Source organism: Sinocyclocheilus rhinocerous, unplaced genomic scaffold (genome assembly GCF_001515625.1).
Source record: "Sinocyclocheilus rhinocerous isolate Xijiao unplaced genomic scaffold, SAMN03320098_v1.1 scaffold421, whole genome shotgun sequence".
NCBI lineage: Eukaryota > Metazoa > Chordata > Actinopteri > Cypriniformes > Cyprinidae > Sinocyclocheilus > Sinocyclocheilus rhinocerous.
The window spans coordinates 124,156-141,847 of NW_015656177.1; the positions used below are offsets into that span (position 1 = coordinate 124,156).

Here is a 17,692-nt window from a genome sequence, read left to right on the forward strand (position 1 = left end):
CCTAGCCCACTGTGCCCGCAAAAAGCCAGCATGGGCCCCGCAAGGACATGTTTGCAGGGTACCCGCTTTCGAGCTTCAGTGTAAATATTGCGTCAAAATCAAATCAATTTGAACGCGATTTAAACCCGGATGATTGTAACCACTTTAAGATCGTCTGCCTTGTGAAAACTAGCGTGTCTCCGATTGTCACGACTCACACACTGGGGGCACAGGAACGAGCGAGGAGACGAGGAATAAAGTAAAAAAGGGTTTTAATGAAGGCACGCTGGGGATCACAGGACGGGAGACATCAGGTAAACAAAATGACACTTAACAGCAGACAGAGAGCTAGGAACTGAGAACACTTTAAATACACAGACACCAATGGGACACACCTGGGAGCAAATGAACTAATAAATCAAAACACAGCTGGAGACAAATACACACAATGAGGACAGGAACAGGAAGGACCAAATAAGGGCAAGGAAGGCACATGAGGAGCAAAATACGGACCAGAGTCTGACACCGACATAGTGATAACACTCGTTGCCTTCTCTAGTGCAGCTCAAACAGGTCTAATTCCATTCGTCGATATTTGTGATATGACAAATCCCGGAAAATATGCGTTGTAGTCCAAACGAGTCGTTCGTTGTAGTTTTTTTTTTATGGTTTCTGTTAAATAAAATATCTCCTTTTGAAGCGGACTTTGAACTTGTAACTTTGCAGATCTTTTTTATGCTGAAACAGCAACATTACAGACTAACTAAAGTTGAAAAAGTGAAAAAGCATTATAGGACCCCTTTAAAGTGCACTTATGGCAGTACTGCAGAACATCTAGATATTCAAGGGCACCTTTACCTGCACTGGACATCACTGAATGAAAATGATAGTTAAATGGATGAGGGTCAGATTGGCCGTGAAAGTGAAAGAGTATCGATTACAGCAGAAGCCTAGATTTGATTTTGCTTGTAATTTAGTTGGATGTACAGAAAAGCATGAAGTGCTTTAGCCATAAGTATTTGTAGGATGTGACTCAAGATTCGAGCTGACAAGGAAATAGCAACTCAAGGTATTAGCATATTTTTAGCTGCTCAAACTTCACACAGCCAAAAAAATAATAATTTCAAAACTCTCAGACACAGTTAAAACAATAAGCACAGTGGTTGAAACGAGGTAAGTGGACTATCAAGGTAATCATATTTATACTGTGTTGTGTCCAAACAGGCATGATGCAATAAACCTACAAGTGATCTCTTGCATGTAAATCTGAGTCCAAACTAGCCATGAAGGTAGTAATGAGCAAAAGTACAGTTGTCTGGTTTCAACCTCTGCAGCTTTGAGCTATATAGCCCAACCCACAGTAAAATCGTATTGGTCCAAAAACACGCTCCATAACTATACAGTTTATTACACATAAAATATGTTCAGATGTGCTGTGATTGTGTCACATTGTGCAGTACTTTCACTGTATGTAAATTACTTTCACCTGAAAACTTGATTGATTAATAAACAGTGCTAAGCATCATTAGATACTACAAATCTTACACTACTGTTCAAAAGTTTGGGGTTTCAAATAAATTCTGTCCTTTCAAACTTTACATTACTCAAAAAGTTCTGAAAAAAGGTATCATGGTTTCCACAAAACTACAACTGTTAACTATTAAACTACTACAACGGTTCTCAACATTGACATAAGTAATGTTTCTTGAACTCCAAATCAGCATATCAGAATGATTTCTGAAGGATCATTCACTGAAGACTGGAGTAATGGCTGCTGAAAATTCAGATTTGCCATCACATCACACTTGAATTAAAGGACGGGCCCCAAGTCATATCTTTATAGAATTATAGAAACATGGGCATTGAGAATATTGTACCATGAAGCGATACCTTATCAACCACCCTCTATTCTACTGTACAGTAGTAACCACATAGCAACACACTAAAAATCACTCAGAATCAGAGCATCTTAGCAACTGCTTAGCCATGCTCAGGCAACCACCCACAATACCCCCATCATAAAAGCGAATTCTGCACATATGAACCTCCAAAAAAGCTTTTTTCCCCCATTATAAACCCTCAGGCCTATACAGCACAAAATAAGCTAACTGTTTTCCTTAAAGCAAACTATTTGTTCATTGTATGTGTCAAAGATGGTGTTTATAATGTTTCAAATTCTTGTGTTTCCCCTATGAGCCACATTTTTGAATTTTGAATTGAGAATGAAACTGACAAACATGAAATTTCCATTATGAGTTATTACTGGCGCTGTTTTGACCATAGTGGATTAGTAGGTAGCAGGCAATTTGGGCTTTTAAGCAGGATTTGAGGAAGCTTTGATCAACAGAACAAAAAATAAATAAATAAGGATAGCTTACAGCAAGACTGGACTGCTATCTCAGATTCTACTGATAGTCAGTGAGAGTCCGCACAATGAGACATAATGCATCCATCCCACAATAAACAGAGTTATAAACTAGAGGAGCAGCCAGATAAATGGACTAATGCATCATGCGGTTTAATTCAGCAACTGGATGTCACATTATTTCCACACAAAAAAGGGCTTTGGTGCAATTTTGCTGCAAGTTGTTCTTGCATAATCTAAAGACAACTCAAACAGTCTTGCTTCTGATTTGTGTGTTGTGAACCAGCAACAGACATGTCCACAGATAAATGTCAACACTGCAAATTCACATTACTGTTGAGATCTATAGTATGTAGCTACTGGTCTCCCCTTAAAGGGATAGTTCACCCAAAAATGAGCATTCTGTCATCATTTACTCACCCTCATGTTGTTCCAAACCTCTATGACTCACTTTCTTCTGTGGAACACAAAAGAAGATATTCTGCAAAATGAGTTTTTGTGTCCATACAGTGAAAGTCAATTGGGTTCAAAATATGGACAAAATAGTTGAAGCATTCGTCAAAATACCTTCTTTTATGCTCCACAGAAGATAAAAAGTCATACAGATTTGGACTGACATGAGGGTGGATAAATAATAACAGATTTTTCATTTTTGGGTGAACCATGCCTTTAACAGTTGCAGTAGTTAGTACAGTCTGAACTGAATGAGTGTATGTTTCTTTGATCCTGCAAACTGTGATGCAGAAACATGCAGTAAGAAAAAATGTTCATGTGTGTGTGTGTGTGTGAAAGCTCTCTCATTTGATATTATTTTGCCACCAGAGGTCACAACAGGATCCAGTCGGCCAATTCTGCACAGAGGAATGATCTAACAGTGGTATGACAAACTATTCTATAAATAAATGCCATCTGAGAACAGATTGCCCTATGAGTCTTATACACTCACAAAAGAACCTAAAACTAAGCTACAGCCATTACAAGCATTCATGAATGAAAGGTTATATGCACCCCTTCGCTCGCATCCCGAGGGAGGAAGCTCTGTAGCACCACGCAGATTCCAGCAGGTTGAGAACCAACCTGTGTATACCTCAGTCCTACAGCATCAGCAAACACAAACCTTCATTGCAATCCACATTGCCTAGTGCAAGACTTTGTCCCTGCCAGGAAAACATTAGCCAACACAAGGCTATCAGAAAGTGCCATCTGCTGGAACAGAAGGCACCCATTGAAACCACTCTTTAAAACTCTGGAAAAACGTTGCTTGTGACTTCTTCCTAAAAAAAGAACCAGGATCATGGGAACATTACATATAAGAAGGCGTTAACTGATATGGCTGAGATGAATACTGAGATGAATTCTGTTGAACACAACAGAACTAAACTACAGTGATTACACTTCATGCGGCCCCTGCTGCATGCTGTGTTTCTAAAAATACAGTCTGTGTGCCGTAGACTATAACCAGCAGGCCCCGACAGCACTCTGCTCTCTTCATTAATGTTATGCAGCTAAGACCGTAATAGCCATGGTAAACTAATCAAAAACCTCACGCTTTGCTACTTCTAATCACTGACAGCGTAAAGAAAATGATGGTTTCATTTCACTACGAACACGTCACCCCGGACATTATGGCTAGAGAGAGACAATCACTGCTGGCTGTGATTAAACTTTGGTCCTAAACTGTATTTTACAGTAACAGCTTTCATTTGAATATAGATTTGCCTGATAAATTTGCTCTTTGCTTATATGTAACCTTTAAAATGTCTATAAGATTTGATCTAATCAATTAACGTGTGATATTTCACACATCGTTTAGGTCCTTTCTATTAAAAAGCCAAAAAATTGTTCACAAAAGTTGGTAGCGCAATACCGTTAATCACTGCAGATCAATGCTTTTGGAATATACAATGATGTGGTATAGTACTATAATAAAAGCAATTACAGTGTTAAGGATGACAGACCGTCCATTAAACTACAATGGAAAAATGTGTCATGTCAGCATGGGAAAACTGCTATGATCTACTACGCTGCAGTGTCAACATCTAGGAAAGAAGGTGTCAACATCAACTTAGGACTCCCACCCGTCCTCTCACGCTCTGCATAGTTTTCCTTTGTGTCCATATTTGTCAACAGCTTTGTTAAAATAAAAAACTGCGCAAGTGTGCCTTGCAGACCGCCTTGTTGTGATTTGTTTTTGGTGAATGTGTGTCGAACAAACTGTATCCATCTTATTGTGAAACAGCAGGGTAGTTGTACATGTTTTGACTGGAATACACTGCAAGCTAATGATCTCCTCATGAACAGGTGAACAGAAAGAGACAAATGGCATGAGGTCTTTGCACTGCACATAATCATGTAAGAATAATTGCTGCACAGGAAAGCCAGAGAGCAGCATCACTTTAAGTGATGCAGGACTGAGAAGGATGCTGCAGCATCCCTGAAATGAACCCAAAAGCCTGTTTCACAGCAGGGTAGTTGTACGTTTTGACTGGAATACACTGCAAGCTAATGATCTCCTCATGAACAAGTGAACAGAAAGAGACAAATGGCATGAGGTCTTTGCACTGCACATAATCATGTAAGAATAATTGCTGCACAGGAAAGCCAGAGAGCAGCATCACTTTAAGTGATGCAGGACTGAGAAGGATGCTGCAGCATCCCTGAAATGAACCCAAAAGCCTGTTTCACACACATATGGCCAGAGTAAGACTGTTCGACCTGTCTTAACACTACATACCTGTGGGATTTAGTTGAAAAAAAGTTGCATGTTATAATATCGGTCATTGGTCTCACCACTAGAGCTCAAGTTACCCTCAGCTTGCCTGCATTCACTGACTTGCTGCACAAATTTGACTGCAGATCAGCACACACACAGAGGGGAAGAAGACGCAATGGCACTTACCACTTGGGTTCTTGTTCTTCTTAAGACTCTTGCCACAAAGACACTGCAGCATATGCGTTCCTTTGCTGAAAATGTTCCAAAGAAACCACATTGATTTGGGCGAGGAGCGATCCAACAGCTTAGACACCCTGATAAAGAAAAGATCCCTGCGGTTGCATAATAATAAGAACACAATGGGATGCTCAGTTTTCCAGTAGTATCATAGAAAAATATGTAATACTATCCAAGCGCCTTCATGCAAGAGGTAAAATATTCTCTTTAGACCTGGCAAAACAAAGGTATTCTTCTTAGTAGTAAAGGTTGGTCGGTCATAAAAATAGATACTCTATAAATTGCATGTGCTGCAGAGGGGGAACGTGCAGCCCGTTCTAAACTAAACGTGAAAGACACGGCGGATTCTTTGCGTTCCCTGTTAGTTCATCACTCAAATGAAGGGTGGATGGATGTGCACGGCATCAGAAGCCTGGAGGGGATGCATCCCATTTAAAAGCAGCGATACCTCCGAGCAAAGCGCACATTTCCAGCATCAGCTCAGTGTTTCTCAGGGAAGTCTTCCTAAAACCTGCTGCTGCTGCTGGTCAGTAATATCCATGAGCTTTCATCAGTGTGAAAGCACTGCACTGAAGCTGATGCTGAGGATGCGGCTTGATATTTCACCTGTGCATTACTGATCCAGTTGCCTCCTGAAAAGTATCTCGCACGTATTCCTCTTTGCTTTGTATATATGTTGGATATAGACAAGAAGGAGGAGGGGTTGAATTGAAAGATTGCCTTTCCATTACGTAAAACACGTGGTTTGGGCTCTGGCATATCACTGACGCTTTCGGCATTTCGGCATAGAGTAGCGTTGGGAAATCCGATGCATTTTAGCGAATCGGTTCATTTGAACGGCTCGTTTCGATGTTGCGGTTCGTTTGAATCATCGCTCAAAAAGTCTTTCGCATTTTATGTTTCATTATACAGCAGTTGCAGCAGTTCAGTTAATATTAGGCTATTATTACTATGTTCTATGATTACATTTTATAAATTAAAGTGTTGTGGTAGGTGTATTTTAGTATATCTGTTTGTGTAACTATGATTATAACTATGACTATAATTGAGACCCTGTGAGTTTGTTTTGCCAGATACATTTTTTCCCACGTTCAAATCATCTCAATAAAATAAAAAATAAAAATAAAAAAATCTTACCGTTTTACTCTCAAAATGATTTACAAACATTTCGTGAATCGGTTCCTTTGAATGGCTTGAATAGACCTGTTTGTTTGAGTCATTATTCAAAAGTCTTTCACGCGTGGCATTTTACGTTTCATTCGTTTGCAGTCAATGGAAATTTGGCTAAACGACTGTTGTTTTCGGTTAAGTATTTGGAGAAATTTGTAGAACGTAGAAATGTTCTAGAAGGAAGAAAACTTTGCATACTACTGAGGGTATCATGTCTTTTCTTGCAGCATGGCGGTGTGTAGGCCTAGTCTTGAAAAATAAAGGTTCCAAAAGGTGCTTTTTGTAGAAATGCCATAGAAGAAACATTCAATTTTTCTTAGTGTGAAGAACATTTTACAGTTTTCTGAAGAACCATTTTCCACTAAAGAACCTTTCATGCAATGGAAAAGTTCCATGGATGTTAATGGTTCTTCATGGAACCATCGATTAATAAAGAATCTTTATTTAGAGTGAATGGGATGCACCAAAAATGTATTCCAATCTAGCCAGCTATTAATAATTTAGCATAAACTTTATATTGACGATAAATGTAGGCATTGCATCAACACAGTGTACCTAAAATGGGCCTCTTTACCAACAAGTAACATTATAAGGAAAAAAAATTTCGTACATAATAAAAATGCATCTTCTAAAGGCATTACAACCATGTTTCAAGATTCATAACCTGCTTAAATAACAGGTTCCTTGTAATTTTGATAATGCTGTCATTCAAATAATTGTTTTCCTAGAACAAAAACAAAAGAGCAGTGTTCAATTAACAGGATGCTCCACACTTTGATTTACTGCATTAATCTACTTTAACGACCTACTTTTGTTCAGCCCGAGACTTACCACTCTTCTGTGATGTCTAGGTCTTCAGGGAGGTGGGCCCCTTTGTGGCTCAGTGTTTCTTGACTAAATTCCCCACAGAAAGTCTGACACAGCCCAATGATTCCCACTACAAGATGATCACAGAACCCAAATCTATGAGTCACCAAAGACACTTCCCTGATTAAAGCAACACAACATTGCTGTGAATCTTTAAAAGATGAGCAAAGTGCATCAAATTTGAACACTATAGTGCTGTCATTGTTTGAATCATGCGTGACACCTTTATGACACAAGGAGTTTGGTAACAGCACTTTGGAAAGACAACATTTTGCCTTGGTTTTGCATATAAGTGTCTGCAGAGACTGTCTTTTTAAAGGGGTAATGCAGTACTGAGGTTTTCTTCTCTGCTCTCACAGTCAGGCCTAGTATTGATCTGTTTCTTGTAATGTAAAACATCATTGTACCCCAGGGAAGATCCTCTGACAATTTTGTCAGGCTTCATTATTATACTTTTTATGATTATGCTGTAAATTGCTCATGCTGGAAGATTAAGATGTGTTTTTACTGGTGTACTGTACCTTTGCATCAGTAATTTAAAAATTTAAAATAAAAATCAATTAAACTGCTACTTAGTTTAAAGACTTCTTGCAACATGCAATATCTTTACATAAATAGAAATCTAAAAATAATTTATTACTCTGGAATACTTCATTCTGATTGGTCAATCTGGGCATATTGCGGTTGAATATTTCATGACTAAACTGTATGACTATTAAACTATTACACAGGGCTAGTTTTGTGTGTCACTCTACATCTGAGCTCTCTTTTTACTATAATAAAATAATTGCAACATCTATTTATTTATTTGTAAGTAGCTGTTACGGGGCTGACAAGACGTGAGACGTGCGGATCCATATGCAAGCTTTATTAACATCCATGTAATAAAAGGGATAATGTACAGTCAGCTGCTCATTATCATAAAGAAACCCCTTCAAGTTCCTAATCACATCATAAATTTTATGATAATGACCATTTGACTGCATTTTATCCCTTACATAACTCATAACACCATACCATTATGAGTTACATAAGGGATATCATTTTTAAGTTTTTTTTTTTTTTTTAATCTAAACTCCCACAGTTTATGTCAAAACGTTCCACTCTAATGGAAAAGGCTCATGGACAGCAAATTAAGCTTTAATATGAATCTTATTTGATGAGCACAGTGTCCGAACATCCTCTCTGCCTGTTCATATGTGCACAGCCCTCCAGTCTGTCCCTTCCACATTTACTAATGACTAGCCACTGGATGACACCACAGTACAATTCACTTGAATGAATGTTGGGCATGTCGGGACCCTACGTGACCGTAAATATCAGGCCTGACCTTCCCTGCAAAAAAATAATAATAATTCCAGTACATGACTGTGCATGTAAAAGTGCTTTTCTACAAATAATGACAAAGCTGACCCAGGTATCTCTGAGAATTAAAAAAAATAAGTTTGTTGACCATGTTTACAAATCACCTTGCTACTAGGTGAAAATAAGATCTTTGAGTAGTTTTATTCATTTTCATAAAGGCAAATAAAGTGCAAGTGCCCCCACAGTATGACTAACAGGGCAAGAGTACTGAACCTGCCAGATCCCACACACATATGAAACAGCACCTCTTCAAACAGTCACTTAGAGATGTTTTATCAGATTGACACATGGCATCAGTGCTGGCATATGCCTGCTTTTACAGCCTTTGGGTTTGGTTCTACATTCATTTCAATTTGTACCACTCCTATGCATGTTAAAAGTCTCTATCTGGACCAGTTCTTTAAAACTACAGTTCAGTGTTTCATGAGGTGAATGAAATGTAATTTAGAATCTAACAAGCATTTTACTATCTGATCCACAAATTGTCTAACACAAAACCTTGAATGAATTCGTCAACCCATTCAAATGCTAATTCCTGTTCTTTTGGCAATGCATTTGGCCCAGGTCGCCTAGAAATCAAGGCTGCATAGCATGAGGGATGAAATATTGTGGGATTATAGAAATATGCGATTTATCCAAAAGTACCCAAGAGTGAGAGCGTAATGCAAGCAAAACATAAAACGTTAAAAAAAACTGTCCCTTGGTAGAGCCTGAGGCAAGTTAGACCTTTTACTGTCAGAGCTGCTTTAAAAGCACAGTAGTGATTGAGCCGCAATGGATATAGTGAGCATATTTGTCCATCGTCCTCACTGTCCCGCTGCTGATGCACTTTTCCCCCTTCCATCAGATGACTTGACATATGCTGGTCTTTGACTGTGCCCATGGATATGTCCCCACAGCAGTACTTTAATGACGTTGTTCTAAATACAAGAACTGCTCATGCTCCATGATAATCATCTCTCAGGGGGTGTCCTAACCAGCACAAACTGAAAGGAGCAACATGTTCCATCATTCAACATGGAAACGGTGCTCTAAACAGTTTGTTGATGTTCGCAGTATGTACACGGTTTTTACTACAATGCATAGATATAAAAATATTTAAGAAAAAGCAGTAAAATACCGTTCAGATAAATAAATCTGAATTCAAACAGACCATCTCTGCTATCAAAAACTCAAAACATACACACACACAATCATTTGATGTCTCTGTATGCAACATGTAATATCCTTACATTAATTTGGGCTATTGAAGTACTAAATAAAATGTATTACATGGCCATCTAGAATACTCACTTCAGATTTGTTCAGTTTTTTTTCAACATATTCTGTATTTTTGTATAATATTGAACATGTATTAATTATTTTGTATAATATTTTGTACAATAAATACTCAATGTATATTTAACACTGTCCCTGGCAAACAATTGTCCATTAGTTGTTTTGCATAACGCTTTTTAAATTTTTACAAAAATTTGTCATACAAGCAATAACATGTCTCACGTCACTCTAAATTTGTTTAAAAAATAAATAAATAAACAAATTCTGTTTGTGCCATGAACATGAGATGCCAAAGTTTAATACTTAAAGCTAGCAGTTTTTTCAAATTGCATATTGATGCTTGCTCTTGAGATTAAGATAAGAAAGCAAAAAAAAAAAAAAGTTATTATTCATGGTGTCCTCTGCTGCATTGTTGATATGCGTATGTAAACAGCTGGCACAGGCTCTATTGGCACAAATACTGGGCATCAGACGATACCGAGTTTTCAGTTACACTGTTAATAAGAGCACACGTCTCAATCATGTCTCCTCAGCAGCGAGAGATTCTGTCAAGGATGAGACCATCACTAGACGCTACCCCTCCTGGGACTTGTTGCCTTGATCACTTTCCATCACAGTGAGAGAAAAACACAGATCTCACAGGCTCCTAAAGGAGCACGTCTGGCTCTTCATTCTCAGTAGAGACCAGTGCTCCCTAGCAAAACAACAGGAAACAATGGGTATTTGTATCAGGCAACGTTGCCAGTTGAAATGTCTTGAGAATGTGCCATGTTTCCAGCTTACATGACATTTGTAGAAAACAGACGACAATACTACTGCAAAATTAGGCATAAAAAATCAAATAAAAGCATTGACTGCTTTTATTCCTCACCTACATTGGCATGAGTGGAAGTAATTACTGGATATATCCTTCTAGTATTCATGTACATGTCTCTCCAGTGCTGGCACATTAGTGTAACAGAACAGGACAATTTGCTGTGTCACAGCACTGAACAAACATCTACATTGGCCATCATTAATGGCTTATGTTCCTGCAGCTGATGTTCATTTGGTTCTTGAAGTTCGCAAAAGGCTAGGAATAGATCATACACCATGTTTGATAATTAGACACCAACAGGTCCAATTGCGCAAGAGGGAATTTTTGCACATGGGCATCATCTTTGGGGAAAGGAGCTTACCAAACACGCTTTCTGCTAATGATGCCTGACTTTGCCCGTTCCCTTCTGAGTTTCCCTGGAGCTAATTTACTGGAACATGGCCACCGTTGAGACTTTTTCAGGCTTTCGGTCCCTTTGCATACAGATTCTCAAGACACAGATAAGGAAGGAAAGCAAATTATGTATGTCAAGCAGAAAGAAAAATGCATCCTTTCCAGGTCACATCATCAGAAAAGATGATTCATCCTATAATCTGACTCATCCTACAACAGGCATAAATTAGGAGTTTTTAATTATGGCAAGCATAATACATTCTTCATTATTAGGCCTAATATTACATCGGAACATAATGATAATGACAGAATGCAGAGAAAGCTTGCTTTTATGTCTACCAATTTAACTGTCCTGTGCTAAAAAAAAGGCCATGAACCATCCTAGAGCAAATTCAATTGCTTAAAGTCCTTGTAAAGCAATATTAAATATGTGTTCTGAGTTTGTCACACCACAGAAAAATGTATTATTAACCACCCAGCCAAATTTGAATGATAATATATATATATATATATATATATATATATATCGGCAGGTAAATAAAATAAGGTATCAAAATCTTGAGAAAAAAAAAAGAAGTACTCTCTGTTCTCAAACGGTGGGGGCGTGTCCGCTATCGGCGCTGAAACCACGCCCACTCAAAACTATTTCACGTTCTAACTCCACAATTCAGTACGACATCGTTCACAGTCTTTGTAACGTGTTTTCAGCAATACATTTCTAACATTTATAATGTTGTGAACACATTCTCTGAATTGCCTTTACACGAACTTTAAATGTTGCTCTAGAGATTTAAAGGAGTTCTCATTCATAAAACATTTAAGCATTAGCTTACATTTGTTTCAGATTTTCCTCCTAAAATTCCCTATAAGAAACTAAAATAGACACAAGTAATTAAATTTCTGACATACAGTAAGAGTAGAGAGATAAAATAATTATGTGGATCACATAGCTCAGATAATTTGGTTTTAGAAACTGAATTTCTTGCTTTTGAATGATGACTTTGGTATCTGAGCACAATTTGAGACATTATTGACATCTTCTGAAGCGTGATATCACTAAAGTCTATTTGTCAGGAGAAACAAATAGAGAATACTGAGACTTAAGAAAAAGTCTCCATCTCCCACACTGCTCATATCTAGAAAGCAGAATATCAGATAATTTGACTATTTTCACCAACAAGAAAATACCTAGCTACCCACAGCAACAGCGCAGAATACACTAGCAAACAGAATGGCATAGACACGCCCTGGCAACCTCCCACAACACCTTGTGGAGGTGAGTTCTGCACTGGCAAGCAGCAATCATATTTTCCTTTGCATATTTTCCAAAATCTTGATCAAACTTATTACAGAGAAAGACTGTTCGTTACTGTCTGATCAATCGTACACACAAGGCAATTATTAGAGCATCACAAATGTCTCAGCGTCAGGGTTAACTAATCATATTTTGCTTCTTTCTGTCCTGTATGTCTCTCATTTGTCTACGTATATATATTTTTTACTCATCACAATGCTGATTACTGGAACCAGAAAAAATCAGGACAGAAATCTATCAAATTCTGACATGCTGTCATGGTAACAACATTTGTAATGCAGTAAAAATAAAGCACAAGACGTCTGTTGTATTGTTCATAAAGAGTATGAAAGGGAAAGATTGACCAAAAAAAAAAACACTCAGATTACAGATGTATCCTTAGGAAAAAAATATAAAAAAAAATAAAATTCTGTCCTTATTACCATGTTGTTCCAAGTCTGTGTGATGTTCTTTCTTCCATGGAACAGAAAAACACCATAATATTACTTGCTCATGTAATTTCTTACTGTATAACTACATTACAGTGTGCCTTTTAGTCACTACATTTTTTAACAAAGGAACAATGTGAACATTATTCAGACCATTTCCTTTGAAGAAAGTCAATCATACAGATTTGAAACAACATGTAAGTAAATCATTACAGAATTTTCGTTTCTGAATCAACTCTTCCTTTTAAAAAAGGCCAAACAGAATGAGCACTATCAGGAGCGTCACTGTCTCCTGAGAGTTTCACCATCTTGTAATCCTGCTAGCAGCAGTCTGGACAGCGTCATTACTCACCTAAGCTACAAATTAGACACGTAACATTTTATTGCCTGTCATTAAATCATGAAGCCATTTTCAAAGCAATAAACTCCAACCTCAGTGGAGAATGAGTGTGTAATATTAAAAGAAATTGTCATATAGTAAGAAACCAACCAAACATGCAGTGAGGCAACTCTGCCAGACATGAATTTTCATTAAGAAGTGTGGTACAATAGACCTGTGCATCTTTATCAGATAACTAATGTTTAAACTGTGAATTTAAATCAAACAAAAAGACTGTAACATCAAACACACAGATAATAAGGTTATTAAACTTTACAGCACTAAAATCCATTTAAATTCTTTCCTCAAGTATCTAGATTCCTGTTCAAATTCAAGTGATGTTGCACTCTTCAGACCATCAAAACCTGTATGTTAACCACTCTCAATATTGTAACAGTTCATAAAACTGCACAAATATGACATTTCTGAAGAAAAGGCCAAGAGATGACTCACTGCTATCTAAATCAAAAGTCAAGAGAATAATTTGCACTTCCTTAATCATTATATGAACATAATCACTGCTGTTTGAAGTGATAAATGGAGTACAGTTCAGAAGAGGTTATGTTTACATGAACCACACCGGTACAACAGAGGCATCCATGTAACTAAGCAACTGTTGTCAGGTTTTAAACTCTACTACTATAAAGGCATTATGTTAACTTCTCTAAGCAAAAGGCTAAAATGCTTGCTCTTTAAACAACTGTACAACTATAAGAACTGTAATAACTAAACAATAGCCAATCCAGCCGCCCCCCCCCCCCCAAAAAGGACAGAATTCATGATTAATCCTTAATGACTACTAATACACGAAATAATCTACTTACAGGTGCTGTTATTTTCAAAGAAAAATTTTCACTTCTTGGAGGATGAAGTCACTACAGAACTGATTTTTGTTAGTCAAACGGATATCACAAAAAGGACACAGGAAAAACATATAAATTGAATCCAATAAAATATTCAAATACATAAACATTAAAATAAATATCACTTTAAATCAGCAAATATATTTAACTAATGAACAAATTTAAATTTGTGAGTATGCTATATGAGAAGAATAGATATTATGATTGTGCCCAGAAATAACGTACAATCACCTACATATTCTTCAGCTGAATGTCAAATGACAAAGGCGCTGGAAGCTGGGACAATCTCCACTCTCACTGTCCTTGAGATAGAAAACACAAAACATCACATAACATTAGTCTTTGCTTGCATATGAGACCTGTGCCACCTCTTAAAAGGTTACATAAGATTAAAAGGTTGCTTAAATTCGGTTGGGATCACGCACAGTATATTAGAGGTCTTCCAGCGTTTCCATGCATGCTGCTCTGCTAAAACAACAGAGCCCTGCAGGACACAGAATATTCATATCGGACAAGGACACTATGTAGGCCAGCCTCTAAATGGGTGAGGGTGCACTCTCAACGGAGCTGCTGTGTTTAACTTAGGAAAGTTTTGATAGCAGGCAAAAAATTGGCAAATGCATTTAGGAAAATAAATGTTCATCAAACTGAATGAATGGGTCCCATTTACAGTGCCTGTTTCATAAAAGTAGACCAGCAAAGCTACACTTTCTTTCTGAATGGCTGCCATGGCAACAACCACATGACTGGCTCAAAACTCAAGCTGAACTCCTATCTCTGTTCATTGTGGCTTCTGGTGCAGGTGGATTCAGGCTATAGCGAAGCAAAGTAATGCAACATCAAGCTTACCAACCCGTTTTGCCCTGTGTTAATAAATATCTGCAATACAGATGGGACAAAAACTGCTATGAGATGCACAGGAACAAGGTAAAATGACAAATGGCTGGTTTATTTAGGACACGGTACTATAGAAATATGCTTTTGGCTATTCAGTGGTATTATTTAAGGTTTCATGGAGTACCATGTTGATACCATGGCACCCTTTTTGTGAGGAATATGACCTATTAGCTAAAAATTCCTAATGAGAGTATATCAAGTGCTTCTATGTATATAGTTTTATAAATTATTTGGTATTAAAGTATGTTTGTTTGGAATTTTGCTATGATAAAAACAAAAACTACAGCATAAACTGTTATCATATGCATAATATTTCAAGGTTAAATCCGCAAAGCCAACCATCAACACAACTCCACCGAAAACCTATAACCATCTTCTTGTCAAGCTGAAGAAAAGACAGGTAGGAAAGCTGAACTACCACCAGATGTCGACATTTCCACCGCTTAATTGTCAAAAGGAAAGCTTGGGAAATGCGTGCATAATATTAACTTTGTTAGTAAACCAATCATTCTCTCGTCTATCATAACCAGCTTGAAGAAGAACGGGTTTCGAGAATCAAAAGGGAAAATCACATGCTCCTAGATAAAATGTCCCATATAATGCTGACCGGCGGAGGAGTTGACTGTAGAAATGACTATGTAAAGAAAAGGTAATATTTACAAAAATATCATATGAAATATGTCATAATTGACATAATATTTGATTATATCGTACAGATTGCACTTATGATTTCTGTTTCAGCCTTGGCTCAGAAAAAAGACAGCTGGAGCTGCTTCGCATCACTAAAGAGAATCAGTGTCTCCTTCAGCGTTTGTCCACCTGCAGGCCCCGTTACAGCGTTCAGGTGTGGCACGAGCAGTGGCTCAAAAACCTTCAGCTCATGGAGACTATAGGGAGATATCCGCGTCTGTACACAGCACAGGTGATTACTAATTATTACTATTACAAATTTTACTAAAATGTACAGTAGAGCAGATATTTCCCATTTTGTCCAGTTTTACGTAAGCATACTTAATAATAATTTGATGCATTTTTTAATCTATGCATTTACTTATTTACGCATACTGTATTCGTGCATAATGCATAATTATGCATACACTCTAAAAAATGCTGGGTTATTTCAACCCAACTTTGGGTCAAATTTGGACTAACCCAACTTTTGGGTTAAAAATTTAATGTAAAAATTTAACCCAACAGTTGGGTTAGTCCATATTTGACCCAAAGTTGGGTTGAAACAACCCAGCATTTTTTAGAGTGTACTCTGACTTGGGTTTTTTCATATTCTGTGTTAATAGGGATACTCCTTGCCACCAATTTCAGCAGACAGACTTGGAAAGGTAGAGAACAAGAAAACTGCAAGAAATAAGCATGAAGGGCCTGCTGACACAAGGAATGAGGGGAAGGAATGTGATGAAAAGACAAAATCTGAATACAAAGTTACTTCATCTGAAGATGAAGACTAAGACAGGGTATAAATCTTAAAGATTAAATCAATTGTTTTCTATATGTCTAGAAAAGTAGAAACATTCTTATCAAATTAAGTGAAAAATCAAGTACATAACAGATTAATGATGAATCATAACCGATCACTGTACAGTTGTTCTGAGCATGTGCAGCTAATTTAATATTTTTGCTGTTTTTGTTTTCTTTTATTTCTCTTTTACTCTTTCATCTATTTTTGATTCTATTTCGTGTTGTATTGAAATTTCGTTTTTTTATTCTTAACTTCATGAAATATACACATCCCATGTACAAGTTCTAAATCTAAATAAAAGCATTAAACCAATTATGTCCGACATATAACCAGACATGACCATATGACTCCTATAAATTAATTAATGAAACATTACATTTTCGACATTTTATCTACACTCTTAAACTGTAGATTTGAAGCTGAATTAAATATCTAAAATCGCTATAATGCATATAATAGATATTTTAAAATGACACACGTTGAGTTCATTTTTTTATCGATTAGCTATGCCTAACTTTGCAATCACGATAAAGCGCTATCTAGCTGTGTCCCAAAGTTAAGTGAAGTTAAGTGCGCACACTTTGAAGGCCACAGACTTCGAAGGCCAGGCCTCCGAAGTGCACGAAGGACTCTCCGAAGTGCATGAAGGACACACTAGCCTTGTCCAAATACCCACACTTGCAGTCTTGGCCACTTGAGAGCGCTTGCGCGCGACAGGAAGTAAGTGTGCAAGTCTGTCCCATGTCTTCAAAATGCCAAAGTGCAGTGCCCTTAATGGATACTAAATCCACACTATCTCGAATACCGCTCCAGAGCGCTATTCAAGGCTAAGTGTATCCCATCATGCATCATGTTCTGGAAATAAATCGTGAGACTTTTTGCCGAGATCTCGCGAGAGGTCACGGAAACCTTTCCAACGTAAGTTAAATATTAATATAATAATTAGATATTACAAATAATTTGGTAGAAAAACAGTGTTTTTACTTTTATTGGTGCAAAGATGAGTTGTGGTGATATTTATTTTGTACAACATTTGCAACTGCTTTTTATCACTTAATTAGAAGCACCACAAATTAAAATTGTCATGTTATAGGGACTACTGAACAGACTTTAGAAGTTGATTTTAAAATGCAAAGTATTTAAAATTAAAAT

At 37.3% G+C, this 17,692-nt stretch overlaps 1 protein-coding gene across 1 annotated transcript; it reads left to right on the forward strand.

The window, feature by feature from the left end:
- Window positions 1-14,966: 14,966 nt before the first annotated feature.
- On the forward strand, window positions 14,967-16,718 carry LOC107719799 (uncharacterized protein C17orf105 homolog). The gene is made up of 5 exons (XM_016527322.1): window positions 14,967-15,096; window positions 15,386-15,466; window positions 15,597-15,715; window positions 15,808-15,988; window positions 16,362-16,718. Exons 1-5 carry the CDS (start codon window positions 15,001-15,003, stop codon window positions 16,527-16,529), a joined length of 645 nt encoding a protein of 214 aa, XP_016382808.1. The 5' UTR covers window positions 14,967-15,000; the 3' UTR covers window positions 16,530-16,718.
- Window positions 16,719-17,692: the final 974 nt, after the last annotated feature.